This window comes from Pseudophryne corroboree, chromosome 5 (genome assembly GCF_028390025.1).
Source record: "Pseudophryne corroboree isolate aPseCor3 chromosome 5, aPseCor3.hap2, whole genome shotgun sequence".
NCBI classification, from domain to species: Eukaryota; Metazoa; Chordata; class Amphibia; order Anura; family Myobatrachidae; genus Pseudophryne; species Pseudophryne corroboree.
Genome location: NC_086448.1, coordinates 344,374,857 through 344,393,100, shown reverse-complemented (window position 1 = coordinate 344,393,100; position 18,244 = coordinate 344,374,857). Strand labels below are relative to the sequence as shown.

The 18,244-nt window shown below is 46.3% G+C and overlaps 1 protein-coding gene across 4 annotated transcripts in view; it reads left to right on the top strand.

The window, feature by feature from the left end:
• Positions 1-18,244, top strand: part of MLH1 (mutL homolog 1) — a 330,449-nt gene that overhangs the window by 252,318 nt on the left and 59,887 nt on the right. For all 4 annotated transcript variants that reach the window (XM_063922601.1, XM_063922603.1, XM_063922600.1 and 1 more), the window contains one exon: positions 2,628-2,691. In XM_063922601.1, coding sequence (XP_063778671.1) covers positions 2,628-2,691 — 64 coding nt within the window. The remainder of the gene's footprint in view (positions 1-2,627; positions 2,692-18,244) is intronic.

The window sequence follows — 18,244 nt, the reverse complement described above, 5'->3', positions numbered from 1 at the left end:
TTGGTGCCTGGACTCAGTCCTCATCCTATATCCAGCGTTTCTCCCTGTGCCCCTTATGGACTCGAAGAAAAAGGTTTAACTAGGTAAGTAAATCTTTTATTTTCATGACACGCCTCTCAGATGTAGCATTACTGTACATGTCCGCTCTGGTTTTACTGTCACCATCTCCCTAAAATGCTTCTTCAAAGTAGGCAAGTACTGTATGCTTAAGGCAAGTAACTCATGGGGATTCTGGGGGTCCGCAGACAGTACAGATCATACAGCCCGACGGGTGGTTTGCATTTGTAAACAGCATAATAGGGAAAACACAGGCACTGGGGCACAATACAGTACAAATAGAGGAGGGGGATCACTAATGAACTTGCAGATGTGGGAATAGAACACTGTATGTATGTCTATGCGTATATATGTATGTATGCACAAGGGATGTAGTTGGTATCCCGGCGGATGGGATGCTGGTGTTCAGAATACTGGCGCCGGAATCCCAACACCTGTCAGAATGCCAATGCAGGAATCCTGGCAGCCGGCATCCTGAATGTTGTGCCAAGGAGGGTTAGGGTTAGGCTATGGGGAGGGAGTGTTAGGGGTAGGGTTAATTTAAGTTCATTGAAAATGTCAGGATTATGGTGGTCAGCATACTATAAGCAACCCCAAATAAATATCCCCACCAGACCCCAGATATACTATATCTATATATTAAAAAAAAATTGTCCTCAGTGTCCTATACGATTCCTAACATGCTGGCTAGCTTCTATACATAAAGAATAGATGGCACTCAAGAACTTTTAAAGTGAAAGTACAATATATTGTGAGCATAGTCACATAATTTTTTTTACTTTGTTACAATATATTTTATCACTTTTTTAAAGTCTTTGAGTGTTGTCCATTTTCTCTGTATGGGGTATATTTAATTAGTGCTGAGTTTTCCAACAGTCGGAAAATCTGCACCAATTCGACCTGTGAGTTTCAATAGCGAGCGTTTTTAACAGTTTTTTGGTCCATTTCCGCTATGCCTTTTCGGTTTGTTTGTTTTTTGTCAAATTTGCATGTGCAAAAAACGGACCAAAAAACTGTCGAAAATGCCAGAATTGGCCAATCCACATGGTTTTTGCCCGTGCGGGTGTTTTGACCAGTCGAAAAGAAACGGCACGGGCATTGAATAGGTCAGATGTCAATTCCACCTAAAAATGGGAGAAAAGTGCAGTTTTTTAGACTGGTTAAAAAAACATCACTAATTGAATACCCCCTTATGTATAATGATGCAATTCACCCCAGATGCCACCTGCATCTCGCCTCCGGGAGGTTGTGATAGGGGTGGGGGTTTGTAGGTTAGGGGGCGCTGGGCTGAAGCTTTGCCTAGGGTGAGGAGAGATATTGCACTTACCCTGCGGGGGGAAGGGGGGAGCTGTGCATGGCCTGTGCGGGAGGGGTGAGCACATGACCCTCCGCCGGCACGCAGTACATATAAAACAGCTGAGCAAGTCATCTGCCTCCTTCTCACCCACATCTGCATCCCCGGCACCGACCCTTCCTTGTCACCGGACTGCTCACCCCTTCTTGCCGGGCTGATTCACCTTATTCACCTCCCCCCCTCCCCATCCCGCCCTGGTAAGTGGCCACACATGTCCCCGTTGCCTCTGCTCTGGGCACTGTGGGAACATCTGGTGGTTACTGCTGCTACTTGTTACCAATGGGATGGCAAGTCACCTGGGGTTGCAGCATACTCGTATATGGCGCAGAGGATGGGGAGCAGAGTATGCAGTATATGGAGGTGGTTGCCCTGTTTATAAGGGGCACTATATAGGTGCTGAATATGGAAAGGATGAGGGCGCAGTGTATATAGGGACAGTATTTGGTGGGGGCTGCAGTGTACATAGGGTGTGTGTGTCCGTGTCCTGAATGGAGCTCCCCCCAGTGGCCGGCGGCAGGACCACAGAGGTGACTTTATTGAAAAAATCTGCATCTCTCCACTGTCCCAATCTGCCACTACCACCCCACTCTCTTCCCAGTCCCTATGTAGCCAACGCCCTCCCCACTCCCCCCCCCCCCCCCCCCCAGTTTTCTCGCGCCTTCTCTTTCTCCCAGTCCCTATCTGCCCCTACCCCACTTTTCACCTCCCCAGTCTCTATCTTCTCATACCCTTACTCTTTCTTTCCCCAGCCTCCTCTCTCCTTATGCAGAAAGTCTGAAACAGCTCAGTATTCTTCTTATTATTATTATTATTAGCAGCAGCAGGTTAGGAGGCTGTAACATCTCCCTGCAGTATCACTTTAACCTGTGACAGTTATTTGGTCCGTGTGATGGCTGCTGGCACACATAACAGAGGTGAGGAGCAGCCTTAGCCTTTTATTATATAGGATAATTATTGTTTATACATACAGTACATGTATTTTTCATTGTGAAACCCTCTTGAGCTTCACTTATGGACTTGTAGGGGAGTGCTGACAAAATCAAGAAGTATTTGTTTACCTGTGTCTATTTGTGTATAGGAAATACATGTGTTGCGTGATTCATTTTGAAAATGTCAGAAATGCTTATGTTGTATTCAAATAGTGCAATTGTTTGTTAAGCGTAATAAAACAATTGTAAAATATGTTTATTTAATGGAACCTATTTTCCCTTTACAGCCAGGAGCTCTTCTATCAAATACTTATTTATGATTTTGGGAATTTTGGCATAATGAGGTTATCTGTAAGTTACTTTATATTTACACTACACATGTGCAAAGCTGAAAATGGCAACAAAACCTTATTACGTATTTAATATCCTAGAAGTGAACACAATTCTGTCCATCTGTTTGGGAGAGAGCTTTTTTTCTGCTGAGAAATGTGTGACAGTCTCAGGTGGTGTGAAGCTCAGAGAACATGAGCCACATGCTATAGGAAATGTGGTATTGGATTAGCGAGAGTCTTCGTGACATTGGGCCTAATTCAGACCTGATCGTAGCAGCAAATTTGTTAGCAGATAGGCAAAACCAGGGGAGGCAGATATAACGTGCAGAGAGAGTTAAGGCCCGTACACACTGGTCAATATATCGGCCGTTCTCTTGAACGGCCGATATATCGCGGGACCGTCGGCCGTCGTTCACAGACGTATCGCGCCGGCCCCGCAGCACAGCCGACGGCCAATATATCTACCGATATATTGGCGCGTCGCTGTGTGTGTGTACGGGGCGGTAGGCCGACCGCCCGTACACATGCTGCGGCGGCCGGCGGTGATTGACAGCTGAACTGGCCCAGTTCATGACGTCAGTCCCCGACGGATCGGGCACTGTGTATGCTGAACACACTGCTCGATCCGTCCATAGATATATCTGCAGATCAATTGATCTGCAGATATATCTATTAGTGTGTACCCACCTTTAGATTTGGGTGGGTTATTTTGTTTCTGTACAGAGTAAATACTGGCTGCTTTATTTTTACACTGCAATTTAGATTTCAGTTTGAACACACCCCACCCAAATCTAGCGCTCTCTGCACATGTTATACCTGCCCCCCCTGCAGTGCATATGGTTTTGCCCAACTGCTAACAAAATTGCTGCTACAATCAGGTCTGAGTTAGGCCCATTGTGCAGTTTAATTATTAAAAAAGGGTTCAATGATATTTTCCATATGAAGCCAAAGTCAGGGATCCCCAAATGTATTGTTCACTGGACATGAAATCTTGTTCTGTATATTATTTACAGACTAAGGGGGATATCCAATTAGCCCCGGTAAGTTACCGGTGCTAATTGTCCCTCCGGGGTCTATCTAATTAGCCCCGATAAGCCGACGCGTGACACAGCTTATCGGGATTTTGTTTCACCTGCCTCCAGCAGGCGAAGCAGAATCCCCGGAAACAGCCTCGTTCTCGTCCGAAAACGGGTCTGTTTCACATGAAAACACACTGAACCTGTGTGTTTTCGGGAGAAAGGGTTTTTTTTTGTTTTTGTTTACAGGCAATCAATTTGGATAGCCTGTTAAAAAAATTAAAAAAAATAAAAATCGGTAAAACGTCTGAAAAAGGCCGCTTTTCGGACCCAATGTTTTACCGGGGATAATTGGATATGTCCCTAAGGGGTCTATTTACTAAGCCATGGATGGAGATAAAGTCGCTGGAGATGAAGTACCAGCCAATCGGCTCCTAACTACCATGTCACAGGCTGTGTTTGAAAAATGACAGTTAAAAGCCGATTGGCTGGTACTTTATCTCCATCCAAGGCTTAGTAAATAGACCCCTTAGTTGGTTTATCACATGAGTTTTTCCCTTCACTTTTAAAGCTTAAACTGTAATCACTTTATTTAATTTTTTTTTCATTGAAGCAGATGCCTTTAAACAGTTTACAAAGAGTAAGTCTGAAATCATGACAATGTAACATATAGTTCAGGTAAACTAGTAAAGCCGTTTTTAACACATCATATAAGATCGAGGGACAGGTTATTGTATGAAGAATTTGCAAAGGGTAAATGAACAATACATTGCTCCAAACTCCTTCTTTTTCTCAAAATTTTCCAAACCAAAATGGTCGAAGCCAATGGTCATATGGTAACTGCAAACTAAAATTCAAACTACCTATGCGGTGTAAACTGTATTCCAGCATAGGCTAAAAGGAAGTAGGACTGAAGGTGCTAGCAAACACGAAATACCTGTAGATCGCATCCACGAAACAACAGTATTATGGAAAGCCATATTTCCATTATGTGAATATAATGAGCTATAAAGAGAAAACAAAAATATCAATACACGGATAATAGGCCTCAGAAAATCTAAAATTAAACAAAAGTATCTGTGTGTTCACCAGCAGTAAATATTATGAATAACTATGCTAGCCGATAGAGAGGCGGTGGCCAACTTGTGGCTCTCGAGCCGTATGCGGCTCTTCCATCCTCCGCATGCGGCTCGGTCAGCTCCCAGACACCGCTGCCCGACACACACACGTCTCTGTATCTGGCACTGGGGGCATATCTGTATCTGGCACTGGGGGCATATCTGGCACTGGGGGCATATGTATCTGGCACTGTGGGGACATGTGTATCTGGCACTGGGGGCATATCTGTATCTGGCACTGGGGGCATATCTGTATCTGGCACTGTGGGGACATGTGTATCTGGCACTGGGGGCATATATGTATCTGGCACTGGGGGCATATCTGTATCTGGCAATGGGGGCAAATCTGTATCTGGCACTGGGGGCATTTATGTATCTGACATTTTGGGGACATGTGTATCTGGCACTGGGGGCATATATGTATCTGGCACTGTGGTGGACATGTGTATCTGGCTCTGGGGGCATATATGTATCTGGCACTGTAGAGGCACCCATTTTTTGGCGTTTTTATATGTATGTGGCACTGTACTGGGGCATTGTATGTGGCACTGTACAACATGACTAAAAACGGGGTTATGACACAAGGTCATACTCCTACAAACGTCATACCGAAAGGTGTGCGCACAAAAATGGGGTGTGGCTTTGTGACAACTAGGCTACGCCCCCATTTTTGCATGCACGCATGATAGTGTCTCTTGCCCTTGACTTCAGATCTTTTCTGGCTCTTTCCCTGTGACTGATTTGCCACCCCTGCGGTAGGGCATAGACGCTACAGGGTATAAACCTTTACAAAGAAAATTATTTAACCAGATGACTATATTTAGAGAGGCCCTAAAACACGAATATGAATACTAATGAGAGGCATAAAATCAAATGATACATTCCTATATAGATGAATATCTTGATAATTACTTGATACGGCCTAATGGGCCAGAGCGTAAGGGTGTGACAGATATATAAACTATAGCACAGGTTCTCAAACTCGGTCCTCAGGACCCCACACAGTGCATGTTTTGCAGGTCTCCTCACAGAATCACAAGTGAAATAATTAGCTCCACCTGTGGACCTTTTAAAAATGTGTCAGTGAATAATGAATACACCTGTGCACTTGCTGGGTTACCTGCAAAACATGCACTGTGTGGGGTTCTGAGGTCCGAGTTTGAGAACCACTGAACTAGAGCATAAGCATACTCAAAGTACTGTATCAATCAGCCTTAAATATCTGATAGGCCATATAACAAAGACGGGGTAGACAGAATACTAAATCCACTATTCTCTACACTACAAAGAAAAAATTCTAAAAGAAATGTAAGACATGAGACCGGTATAACCCCTAGCTTTTCATAAACATGGTCAGTGTCATAAAATAAGGTTAGCAGGAAAAAAGCAGGCGAGCAAAACAGCCTCTTCATGTTATTGTCCCTAAAAGGCCTGGAGACAGGGGTAAGATATACATGTTGGGAAGCAAGACAAATCCCCTTGCGGGCAGCAACCATAGGGCGGATATCGATAAAGCCAGCCGGGAACTGTGAGCAGGTACAGGTAGATATGTGCCGACTAGCAATTTCCATGGATACCAGTGCAGGATTTGTGATGACAACGTCTTCAAAATATAGTAGTCAGGCCACATATGGTAGGGGGCTGACATCAGAATGCCCAAGTGTCCTGCAGAGAGTCCACAGTCCATCTTAACATTAGCACAAAAGTCATCCGGGGAGGGGAGGAAGTTGGATGTAGTGGGGTTAACCCCTTTTGGGTATTGAGAACTTGAATTCGGAAGACCGGACATCACAGCAGTTGACGATGCAACATCTATAAAGGCATCTGCGGTCCTGGAGGGGGGATCAGTAGATCTCATCACAGTGTCCAGGCAAGACAGTAGACAGGTGACACGATCCTCTAGAAATGGTATCAGTAAGGCACAAAGTTCTTGTGTCAAATGAGTGACAAAAGTGGTATGTATATCCAATAAGGCAGGGTTTGCCATTAGTGACAGCAGTCTGACACAGAATTCCGGCAGGAAAGTTCAATGTGACAAGTGTAGTGTGTGGAATTTTACAGCTAGCAGCTGAGTTGCAGATAACGAACAAGCCCTGACAGTGTGTTATCGCTAAAGACGAGAGCAGCACAATAGGGGAAGATAGCAAGTACTCCCCTGTGATCGCGCCCAAAGATGGCTGCTGTCGATTATATAGGGCCTGAAACCTTGCAGGCTGGAATCCGGCGTGAAGAAAATGGCTCCGGACCAGGGACCTGGACACAAAGCTGCAGCAGGATCTAAAGGTGTCTGCAGACAGCCGTTGGGGCAGAGTCCTTTATTTACTTTACACTTTAAAGAGAATTCTGGAAGCCCATGTAAAAAGCGGCCATGCTTGGTGCCCCGCCCACCAGAAGTCCAACTCTAATCACTTTAAATTTAAATAATTTTCTAGGAGTAAAACAGAGGATGTCACATGAGTGCGTTTATTGCTTGAGCTGTTTTTAAAACACTGGCAGCAACATTTCTGATGAGTTCAAAGCGCTTAATTAAAGCACTTTTTCCAATTGTGTTTTCTGTTTATACAGATCCTTTCACAAAGAGCACGGTATTCAGCCATTATAAGATGTGAGATGCAAATCCACTATACATTTCCAGCTGCAATGAAAACAAAACTAGGGCAAGAGTGCTACTGATAATGGAATAGCGATATCATTCAAAGCACCTCTCTCACACCGCCGTAAAGGAGTTTTGTTGGTAGAGTCTCCCATATCCAAAAATCAGAAGTGTTCAGAAATCCAAAATATTTTGAGTTCAACAGCGATAGTGACACCTTTATTTTCTGATCGTTCACTGTACACAGGCTTTGTTTCTTGCAGAAAATCATTAAAAATATTGTATAAAATGACCTTCAGGGTTTGTATAAGGTATTTATGAAACATGAATGCATTTCGTATTTAGGGGGTAATTCTGAGTTGATCGCAGCAGCAAGTTTGTTAGCAGTTGGGCAAAACCATGTGTACTGCAGGGGGGGGGGGGGGGGGGGGCATATAACATTTGCAGAGAGAGTTAGATTTGTGTGGGTTATTTTGTTTCTGTGCAGGGTAAATACTGTCTGCTTTATTTTTACACTGCAATTTAGATTTCAGTTTGAATACACCCCACCCAAATCCAACTCTCTGCACATGTTATATCTGCCCCCCCCCCCCCCCCCCCCTGCAGTGTACATGGTTTTGCCCAACTGCTAACAAAATTGCTGCTGCGATCAACTCAGAATTAGGCCCACAGACTTGGTTCCCATCCCCAAGATATCTCATTATGGCATGCAAATATTCCAAACAATGAAAAAATCCAAAACCCTTCTGGTCCCAAACATTTCGGATATGGTAGACTTAACCTGTACTGAGAAAATAGATTGTAGTTAATTTCTAGAGTTTTTAGTGTTCTTAATTCATATGTCTTTTAACCATTTTATTAAGAGCGATGTTTTAGTTTTATCGTAATTCTGTTGTAACTTGCCACAAAACTCAGCAGTGCAGAATAATAAGTAATACAAATCACACATAAGATAAGACCTTACAAAGTTGACAAGGGAGGTTCAGACAGGAGTATAGAGAGCCCTTGTCATGAGAGTTGCACAGCATAGGGGGAGAGAACGAAGCAGAGACAATAGAAGCTAATGGAATGCGGAGTCAACTCAGGACTGTAGCTGGTAGAACATACAGAGGGAGTAGTATCAGGTGGCTATAGGCTGTTTTGAAGAGATGGATTTTAAGCACGGGCTTTAAAAATTGAAGGTCGCAAGAGTGTTTGAAACCTGGAGAGCAGCACAATGAGAACTATTGGAGGGAGAGATGGTTATCAGAGAGGTAGGTCAGACGCAGATCATGGAGCACGAGTGTCTCTTTTGCCTAGGTCAGAGATTTATGAAGGTGGAGGGGCAGCTTAAATTGAATTCTGGAGGTAATGCAGATCCAGTGTAGTGGAGCAGCAAGAATGGAAGATCCGCCTCGCTGCGGCATTTAGGATGGTTTGCAGAGGGGAACACCCTTGAGGGAACTCCCAGAGAAACAAATTGACAGTGACACAAAAGTAAAGTAGGTTTGCTTTGTAAGAAAAGAGTAAAAATATGTAGTGGATAATGTCCGTGTTAGCATCCATAAGGGATATTGGGGAGACTTAGTACGATGGGGTATAGACTGAGTCCAAAGGAGCCGGTGCACTTTAAATTTCTTCACTGGGTGTGCTGGCTCCTCCCCTCTATACCCCCTCCCACAGGCAGTTTAGAAAAAAGTACCCTCAGGAGAGGATGCGCATCTCTGCAGCTCCAGAGAGTTTTCTTCAATTTCTTTTAAAGTTTTATTATTTTCGGTATGCTGTTTGGGCAACAGCATACCTGCACCGTGGGAGTTAAGGGTGGAGGGGCGGCACCGGCCTTGCGAGGTGTCAGAGCCGATTCCTCGCTGCAGGACCACCGTCCTGAAAGGTTGTTTGCACTGCGCCTTAGCTGTCGCAATCGCAGCAAGCCGCACACCCCTAACACTAGCCTGAAGGTGACTACAGTGGTGAGTACAAACTGGGCGCCCTGCATGGGGGGGTCCCCCGGTTCAAGGTGCGGCATACGGGACCGTCTATTGCCCCCTGTGTAGACTGGCTAGCGGTGGCTTAAACTAGCACTTGCGTGATGGTTTTTAAGCACTTTAGGAGACATTGGCAGTATAAATAACTCTGTAGCTCCGGAGCCTTGGGGGGGGGGGGGGGGGGGGGACTACCTCAGAGCAGGACCAGTGGCATTTTGGCACTTTCCTCTGCTTACTGCAGCAGCAGCAGGCTTGCACAGCTCCTACTGACACTCAAGACATGCTGGAAAACTGGTACAGAGTGTAGCAAAGGGGGAGAGCCGCTATTGTACACAATCTGTGTCCTATACAGGACAGAAATCAATAATGTTTCACTGTGATATAATAAGCTGACAGCCTCACTGGGGCTGTGTAGCTTGGGGTGTGCTGGTCTCTCTCTATTTCCCTCTCACATACGGTAAGGGCAGGCTTGCTAAGTATTACTGTCTGTGTGTATGTCATTGTGATTTACTGTGAACATGGGTAAACACAAACTATGCAGTGAATGCCACACCAGATTCTCTCCCTTAACATCTGATTCTGTTTCATGTGAACAATGCAGCCAATATTCACAACTCAGTGAGGGGGCTGGGGGAGAGGGTCAAGAGCCTTACTGGCTAGGGGCTCTTAAAAATATGATGTCTGATATGTCATCACAACTCACTGCTAATGTTCAAAAAACTCAGCTACTACAACAGGCTGTTGCAGACTTAGCTGCCAGGGTAGATGTTACACAGCCGCCTCCCCTCACTCAGGACCACAAAAGTGTGGTTTACCTGCTCTACTCTCTGATTCAGATAAAGAGGTACAGGAGGATGGGGAGGACTTGGATCCCGTTAGTGGGGATTCCACTTCTGCTCAGGGTATTGAACCCTTCATTCTGGCTATATGGGACGTGTTAAAACTCCGTCTTTTTTTTTACACAGAACAAACCTAATGTCACTTTCCCTGATTCTGTGAGTTAGATGACCTGTTTAAATTAGCCTGGAAAAATCCAGACAGAAAATACTAAGTGTCAATAAGATTTTTGCATACTTTCCCATTTGCTCCTGAAGGTAGGAAATTCTGGGAAGAACCCCTGGGGGTTGATGTATCAGTCCCTCGACTGTCTGAAAAGGCGGTGCTACCTGCCTCGGGCTCTTTTACCATGAAGGACCCTGGGGACAGAAAAATAGAGACTACACTAAAGTCTATCTACACAGCAGCAGGTATATCGCAAAGGCCGGTCATAGCGGGTTGCTGGATGACCTATGCCATTCACACGTGGGCTTCTCAAGTTCAGGAGGTCCTCTCCGGGGATATGCCTCTGGTCACTACGGTGAGTCTCCTGATGCACATTCAGGACACTGCATTCGTCCTGTGTGACTTGCTCAAGGAGATGGGCAATATTAATGCTAGGACCTCTGCCATGGCAGTGTCGGCGCGCAGGGCCTTGTGGTTGCGTCAATGGATAGCAGATGCTGAGTCCAAGCGCAGTGTGGCATCCCTCTCCTTTTCTGGGGAATGGCTCTTTGGGGTTTAGGTCCTCATTCCGAGTTGATCGCTCGCTAGCTACTTTTAGCAGCCGTGCAAACGCATTGTCGCCGCCCACGGGGGAGTGTATTTTCGCTTTGCAAGCGTGCGATCGCATGTGCAGCCGAGCGACACAAACACATTTTGTGCAAAACAAGACCAGCCCTGTAGTTACTTATCCTATGTGATGATTCTAGCGACGGAGGTCCCGGAATTTACGTCAGATACCCGCCCTGCAAACGCCTGGTCACGCCTGCGTTTGCCCAACCACTCCCAGAAAACGGTCAGTTGACACCCATAAACGCCCTCATGTCAACCTCCTTGTGATCGGCTGTGCGAATGGATTAGTTGCTAGAAGCATTGCACAGCAACGATGCTCTTTGTACCCATACGACACGCGTGCGCATTGCGGCGCATACGCATGCGCACTTTTGCCTTTTTTTTACCTGATCGCTGTGCTGTGAAAATCGGCAGTGAGCGATCAACTCGGAGTGACCACCTTAGTTGGATACGTTGATTTTTAAAGTCACTGTTTCTCCCCTCTGGGGCCCCACCGGCTAGGCGTTCCTACCTGGGGCCGTCGGTTCAGTCATTTCGATCTAGGGCCAGAGGTGCCTCCAATGTTGCTAGAGGCACCAAAGGTAAGACAAGAAGACATGCAAACACCGGTTCTCAGGAACAGAGCACCAGTTCTGCTTCCACTAAGTCCTCAGCATGATGGTGCCCACCCACCCCGAAGGGATCTTGAGGTGGGAGCTCGACTGCATCACTTCAGCCGCATCTGGGAAAGCTCCTGCCAGGATACCTGGATAAGGGACCTCATTTCTCCGGGCTACAAGCTGGAGTTCGACGGTGCTCCTCCCCAACGGTTTTTCAAATCAAGCTTGCCAGCTTTGGAGGATACGCAAGTTACGTTGCAACAGGCCATCCAAAAGTTGGTCCAGTTCCACGTCATTGTTCCAGTACCAATACAACAATGGAGAAAGGATTATTACTCCAACCTGTTTGTGGTACCGAAGCCAGGCGGTTCGGTAAGGCCCATTTTGAAGCTAAAGTCTTTGAACCCTTATCTCAGGGTTTTCATGTTCAAGATGGAGTCCTTGAGAGCAGTGATAGAGGGCCTGGGGTAACAGGAATTCATGATTTCCTTGGATATCAAGGACGACTACCTTCATATTCCAATTTGGCCACCTCATCAGGCTTATCTGAGGTTTGCCCTACTGGAGAATCACTACCAGTTCCAGGCACTACCTTTCAGCCTGTCCACAGCTCCGAGGGTATTCACAAAGGTAATGGCGGAGATGATGTTCCAGCTCCGGGTTGCAGGGGGTCAATGTTGTCTTTTACCTGGACGATCTTCTGATAAAAGCAAGATCCAGAGAGCTTTTATTGCTCCATATCGACCGCACAATCCAACTTTTGTCAGACCATGGGTGGATTCTCAATTTACAGAAGTCCCACGCGGAGCCAACTCAGCGGTTCCTGTTCCTGGGGATGTTACTGTATACTGTGGCCCAGAAGGTGTTTCTACCAGAGGACTAGGCGAGAACACTTCAGGAGATGGTCTGCATAGTGCTCCGACCTGCTCGAGTATCCATCCATCTTTGCATCAGATTGTTGGGGAAAATGGTTGCTTCATATGAGGCGATCCAATATGGAAGGTTCCATGCAGGATCATTTCAATTGGATCTCCTGAGCAAGTGGTCCGGATCACATCTACAGATGCAGCGGATGATACGGCTGTCACCTCAGGTCAGGATTTCCCTCTTGTGGTGGCTGGAGTTTTGGGATTCAGGATTGGACCCTCCTCATGATGGATGCGAATCTGAGAGGATGGGGAGTTGTCACCCAAGGGACTCAGTTCCAGGACAGGTGGTCAGCCCACGAAGCCCTCCTTCCGATCAACATTCTGGAACTTCGGGTGATCTACAATGCTCTGCTTCAAGCCTCTCCTCTGCTCACGCGATCTAAGTACAGTTGGACAACACCACAGCAGTGACGTACATCAATCGTCAAGGAGGGACAAAAAGCAGAGCCTGCATGCGAGAGGTGTCAAAGATACTCCTCTAGGCGGAAAGAAATGCAAGAGCCATGTCAGCAATCTTCATTCTGGGAATGGACAACTGGGAAGCGGACTTCCTGAGTCATCACAATCTCCACCCGGGGGAGTGGCGGCTCCACCATCAGGTGTTTCAGCAGATCATCAACCGGTGGAGATGCCCACAAATAGACATTATGGCTTTTCGACTCAACAAGAAGATTCACTGGTATTGCTCACGAACCAGGGACCTTCAGGCGAGGGCAGTGGATACACTGACGTCGCCTTGTCCTTACCGACTGGTCTACCTGTTTCCTCCGATTCCGTTGCTCCCAAGGGTGCTAAAGCGAATCAGAAATCAAGGAGTCCAGGCAATTTTGATTGCCCCAGATTGGCCTCGGAGGGCGTGGTACGTGGATCTTCTGGACATGTCCCTCGAAGACCCTTGGCCTCTACCACTAAGAAGAGATCTTCAACAAGGACCTTTCGTCTACTCTGACTTACGGCGACTTCATTTGACGACATGGAGGTTGAGCGGAACATCCTAGCTCACAAGGGCCTTTCTAAGAAGGTTATTGCTGCCATGATTCAGGCCAGGAAACCTGTGACGTCAAAACACTATCCTATCTGGAGAAGATATGTCTCTTGGTGCGAGGATCGCACGTATCCACCTGCAGAGTTCCACTTGGGACGTTTCTTACGTTTCCTGCAGGCTGGTGTGGATAAGGGCTTACGTCTGGGTTCCATTAAAGTCCAGATTTCAGCTCTCTCAATTTTCTTCCATAAGAAATTGTCAGTATTGCCAGAAGTTCAGTCCTTCTTGCAAGCGGTACTCCTACGCGTACGGCACCCTGGGATTTGAATGTAGTGTTGGAATTTCTACAGTCCTCATGGTTTGAACCTCTGATGATGTAGAAGACAAGTACCTCATGTGGAAGACTGTGATATTACTGACCCTGGCTTCTGCTAGACGTGTCTCAGAATTGGGGGCCTTATCGTGTAAAAGCCCATACTTGGTCTTTTACGAGGACAGAACGGAGCTCGGGACTAGGCAGCAGTTCCTGCCAAAGGTTGTCTCTGCATTCCACCTGAATCAACCTATTGTGGTTCCGTCAAGATCTGACACTTCTGCTCCTCCGGAGGCATTGGATGCTGTGCGAGCCTTTAAGATCTATGTCAAGCGCTCAGATCAGAAAGATGGATTCCTTGTTCGTGCTCTATGATGCGCAGAAAAAGGGTTGTCCTGTTTCGAAGCAGTCCATTGCTCGTTGGCTTAGGCTTGCTATCCAACAGGCCTATGTGTCGGCAGCATTACCTGTTCCTAAGTCTCTGAAGGCCCACTCTACAAGATCGGTGGGCTTTTCTTGGGCGGCTGCCCGTGGAGTCTCGGCCTTGCAGCTGTGCCGAGCTGCTACCTGGTCGGGGAAGAACACTTCTGTAAAATTCTACAGGTTTGATACCCTGACCAAAGAGGATACCCAATTTGGGCAGGCGGTGCTGCAGAACTCTCCGCACATTCCTGCCGTTCTGGAAGCTTTGGGACGTCCCCATCGTACTTAGGGGGTCATTCCGAGTTGATCGCACGCTGCAACTTTTTGCAGCCCATGCGATCACCGAGACGCCACCTATGGGGGAGTGCTTTTTTTGCATAGCAAGGCTGTGATCGCTTGTACAGCCCTGCTATGCAAAAATAGTTTTGTGGAGAACAAGACCAGGGTAAGAGTTACTTACCCTGTGCGATGAATCCAGCGTTTAAGGTCCCGGAATTGATGTCAAACATCCGCCCTCCAAACGCCTGCACACGCCTGCGTTCGCCGCACCACTCCCATAAAACGGTCAGTTGACGCCCCGGAACGCCTTCCTCCTGTCAATCTTCTTGCAGTCGCCACTGCGACCGGTTTCTTTGCTAGCGGCATCACTGCCTGGCGACGGCCGTCGCCGGGCATCGACGCGCCTACACAATACGGCTGCAGCGCATGCGCAGTTCCGAACCGATCGCACGGCTACGACGAAGCGCAGCGTGCGATGGGATCGGAATGACCCCCTAAGTCTCCCCAATATCCCTTATGGATGCTAAAGAAAATAGGATTTTAATTATCTACCGGTAAATCCTTTTTTCGTAGTCCATAAGGGATATTGGGCACCTGCCTCAGTGCGTTGTCTTTTCTGAAGGCTCTCTTTATATGGTTGCGTGTTCAGCTGTTGCTGTTTGTTGTTTCCAGCCGTTGCTGGTCATTTATGTTCGTGATGTGCTGGTGTGTAAATCTCACCACTTATTGTTATGTTCCTTCTCTCAAGTATGTCCTTTCTCCTTCGGGCACTGTTTTACCTATATCTGCCTGTGGGAGGGTGCAATGAGGGGAGGAGTCAGCACACCCAGTGAAGAAATTTAAAGTGCATCGGCTCCTTTGGACCTTGTCTATGCCCCATCGTACTAAGGGCCTAATTCAGACCTGATCGCTCGCTAGTGGGGTTTTTTGCACTGCTGCGAGCAGATAGTCGCCGCCCATAGGAAAGTGTATTTTTACTTTGCAAGTGTGCGAACGCATGTGCAGCCGGGCGGTACAAAAAACATTTGTGCAGTTTCTGAGTAGCCCAGAACTTACTCAACCCTTGCGATCACTTCAGCCTTTCCGGTCCCGGAATTGACGTCAGACACCCGCCCTGCAAACGCTTGGACACGCCTGCGTTTTTCCAAACACTCCCAGAAAACGGTCAGTTGACACCCACAAACGCCTTCTTCCTGTCAATCACATTGTGATCGGCTGTGTGAATTGACTCTTCGTTAAACCCATCGCACTGCAACAATCTGCTTTGTACCCGTGCGACGCGCCTGTGCATTGCAGTGCTTACGCATGCACAGTTCTGACCTGATCGCAGCGCAGCGAAAAAAACTAGCGTGCGATCAGGTCTGAATGACGACCCCCCCAAGTCTACCCAATATCCCTTATGGACTACAAGAAAAGGATTTTTCAGTAGGTAATTAAAATCCTATTATTATTTTTTTTCCCCATAGCCAAAAGGAAATTGTTGTCAGAGTAGGAAAACTGAATTGAGGAAGCTGTAGATGTCGTAGAGCAGGGAGTTAGGGTGGCAGAGATGTGGAAGGAAGGAAGATTGAGGAGTTTGGAGGGGCAGTGCCACTAGGGTCGTCTTTAAGGATGTTTTAAGTCTGCTAGAATAAGAGTGGATAGTCAGCGGAGAGGAATGTAAGACAGACAGCAGCAAAGTTGTCTCAGAACTGGACAGTAGGGCTTGATAGGTGATAAATGACAGCAATGTGAGGTGGAGTGGAGAGTGGGGATGTATGTTATGAACGTTACTGGAGGAGAAGAGGAGGTCGGTACTGGGGGAATGACATGAAAGGTGCTTCAGTGGGATAGTAGGAAGCCTACTGTACCACCTTGTTTGTCTGTGTCAAAGACTGTGGGTGAAGGAAAGAACCCCATAGGAGAGCAGCAAGGGGAAGAAGTATTATATTGAAGGAGCAAGCTTTTAGTAATTGCAGGTTCAGTGCGCTGTTATAAGGCCATCAGCCCAGCTCTCCAGTTACAGCTTATACTCCTGTGTAAATTGCTGGTCTATGTCCCAGGTTCCTGTACTTTGTCTTGTGGATACTCTGGCTGTCAGTACCCCTGACTGTCAATCGTGCCTGAACCTTGCCTGAACTTTTATCTGTCTAGTTTTGTACCTGCCTGTTTCCCTCTGCTACCTCAGCTTAGCCTGCAAGTGAATTACCAACTGCACTTTGCTCCACATTCCTACTTGTGTGTAAATTTACTAAAGGTTCTAAAAATTAAAAGTGGTGATGTTGCCCATAGCAACCAATCACATTCTGTCTATCCTTTTCTAGGATGCAATAGAGAAATGATAGACAGAATCTGGTTGTTATGTGCAACATCACCACTTTTCATTTTTAGAACCTTTAGTAAATTTACCCCACAGTGTCTCATGTGCTTCAGCTACAGCTAGACCTTGACTTGTTGGTTAACCCACTGTGTTCCAGTCTTGTCTGTATCCTGCTGTAAATTACTTCAACCTATAATCCTGCGGTCTCCAGCCAATTGGGTAAGCCCCATGCTGCTTGAGGTTTAAGACCTGGCAGCATCCTAAATACCAGTGTGTATACTATACACTAAAGGAACAACGGGCAACTGTTGTAGGCAAAAGAATCTCTCAGTGACTAGGGGTCTTACATAATTGCACTGGAGTTCCATAAAAGGAAAGAGTTAACATATAGATGGAAATGTTTGAGGCCTGGGATTGGACCAGATGTCATCGGCAGCCGAGAGGAGTAAATACGTGAGAAACAGGATTAGGTAGAAAGACTTGTGAGTGATGTGATGGTCTAGTTAGTGTCGGCTGAAATAATGGTATAGGGAGCAGATATTTTAAAGCTTCATATATTGTAAGTAGTGAAGGTTAGGGTAAAGCTGAGATGATAGAGAGCAGGGTGGGAAAAATGCTTATATGGAAAGTGGAGACAGAATGAGGCATGTACCTGGGGTAACAAGAAGTCAGAGGAGAGTCTGGATGTTGTTCCCCCTGTAGCAAAGTGCCCAGGTAGAATGTTCCCAACTGTTCACTTTTTGTTTAACTTTTATATAACACTTACTATATTATATATATTTCTATTATTGGTCCACTAGGGGGCACAGGAGCTGTACACTGGGTATAGGATGGCTGGGAGCTAGTCGGGCACCAAAGGGGTTACTATTTGATTACACACTTGTATTAAAGTCATGAAGAACAAAGGTTCATCCAAACAAGGGGGGTAATTCCAAGTTGATCGCAGCAGGATTTTTTTTAGCAGTTGGGCAAAACCATGTGCACTGCAGGGGAGGCAGATATAACATGTGCAGAAAGAGTTCGATTTGGGTGGGTTATTTTATTTCTGTGCAGGGTAAATACTGGCTGCTTTATTTTTACACTGCAAATTAGATTGCAGATTGAACACACCCCACCCAAATCTAACTCTCTCTCTGCACATGTTACATCTGCCTCCCCTGCATTGCACGTGGTTTTTCCCAACTGCTAAAAAAAAATCCTGCTGCGATCAACTTGGAATTACCCCCAATATTTCAGTATTTTAGAATAAAAATGCTTGAAAAAATGAAGTGTGTGTGGTCCTAAAATGCTAATAAATGGAACTCTTTGCTCCTTATCTTTTTACATTTGTTTGTTTGTTTTAAGGGGGAGTTCCCAAGCGGAATTTAGGTTTGCACCTGTGTATGCGCAAGGCTAGGTGGGCAAAATATATGTTTTGCAGGAGTTTTTCAGAATTATAATATG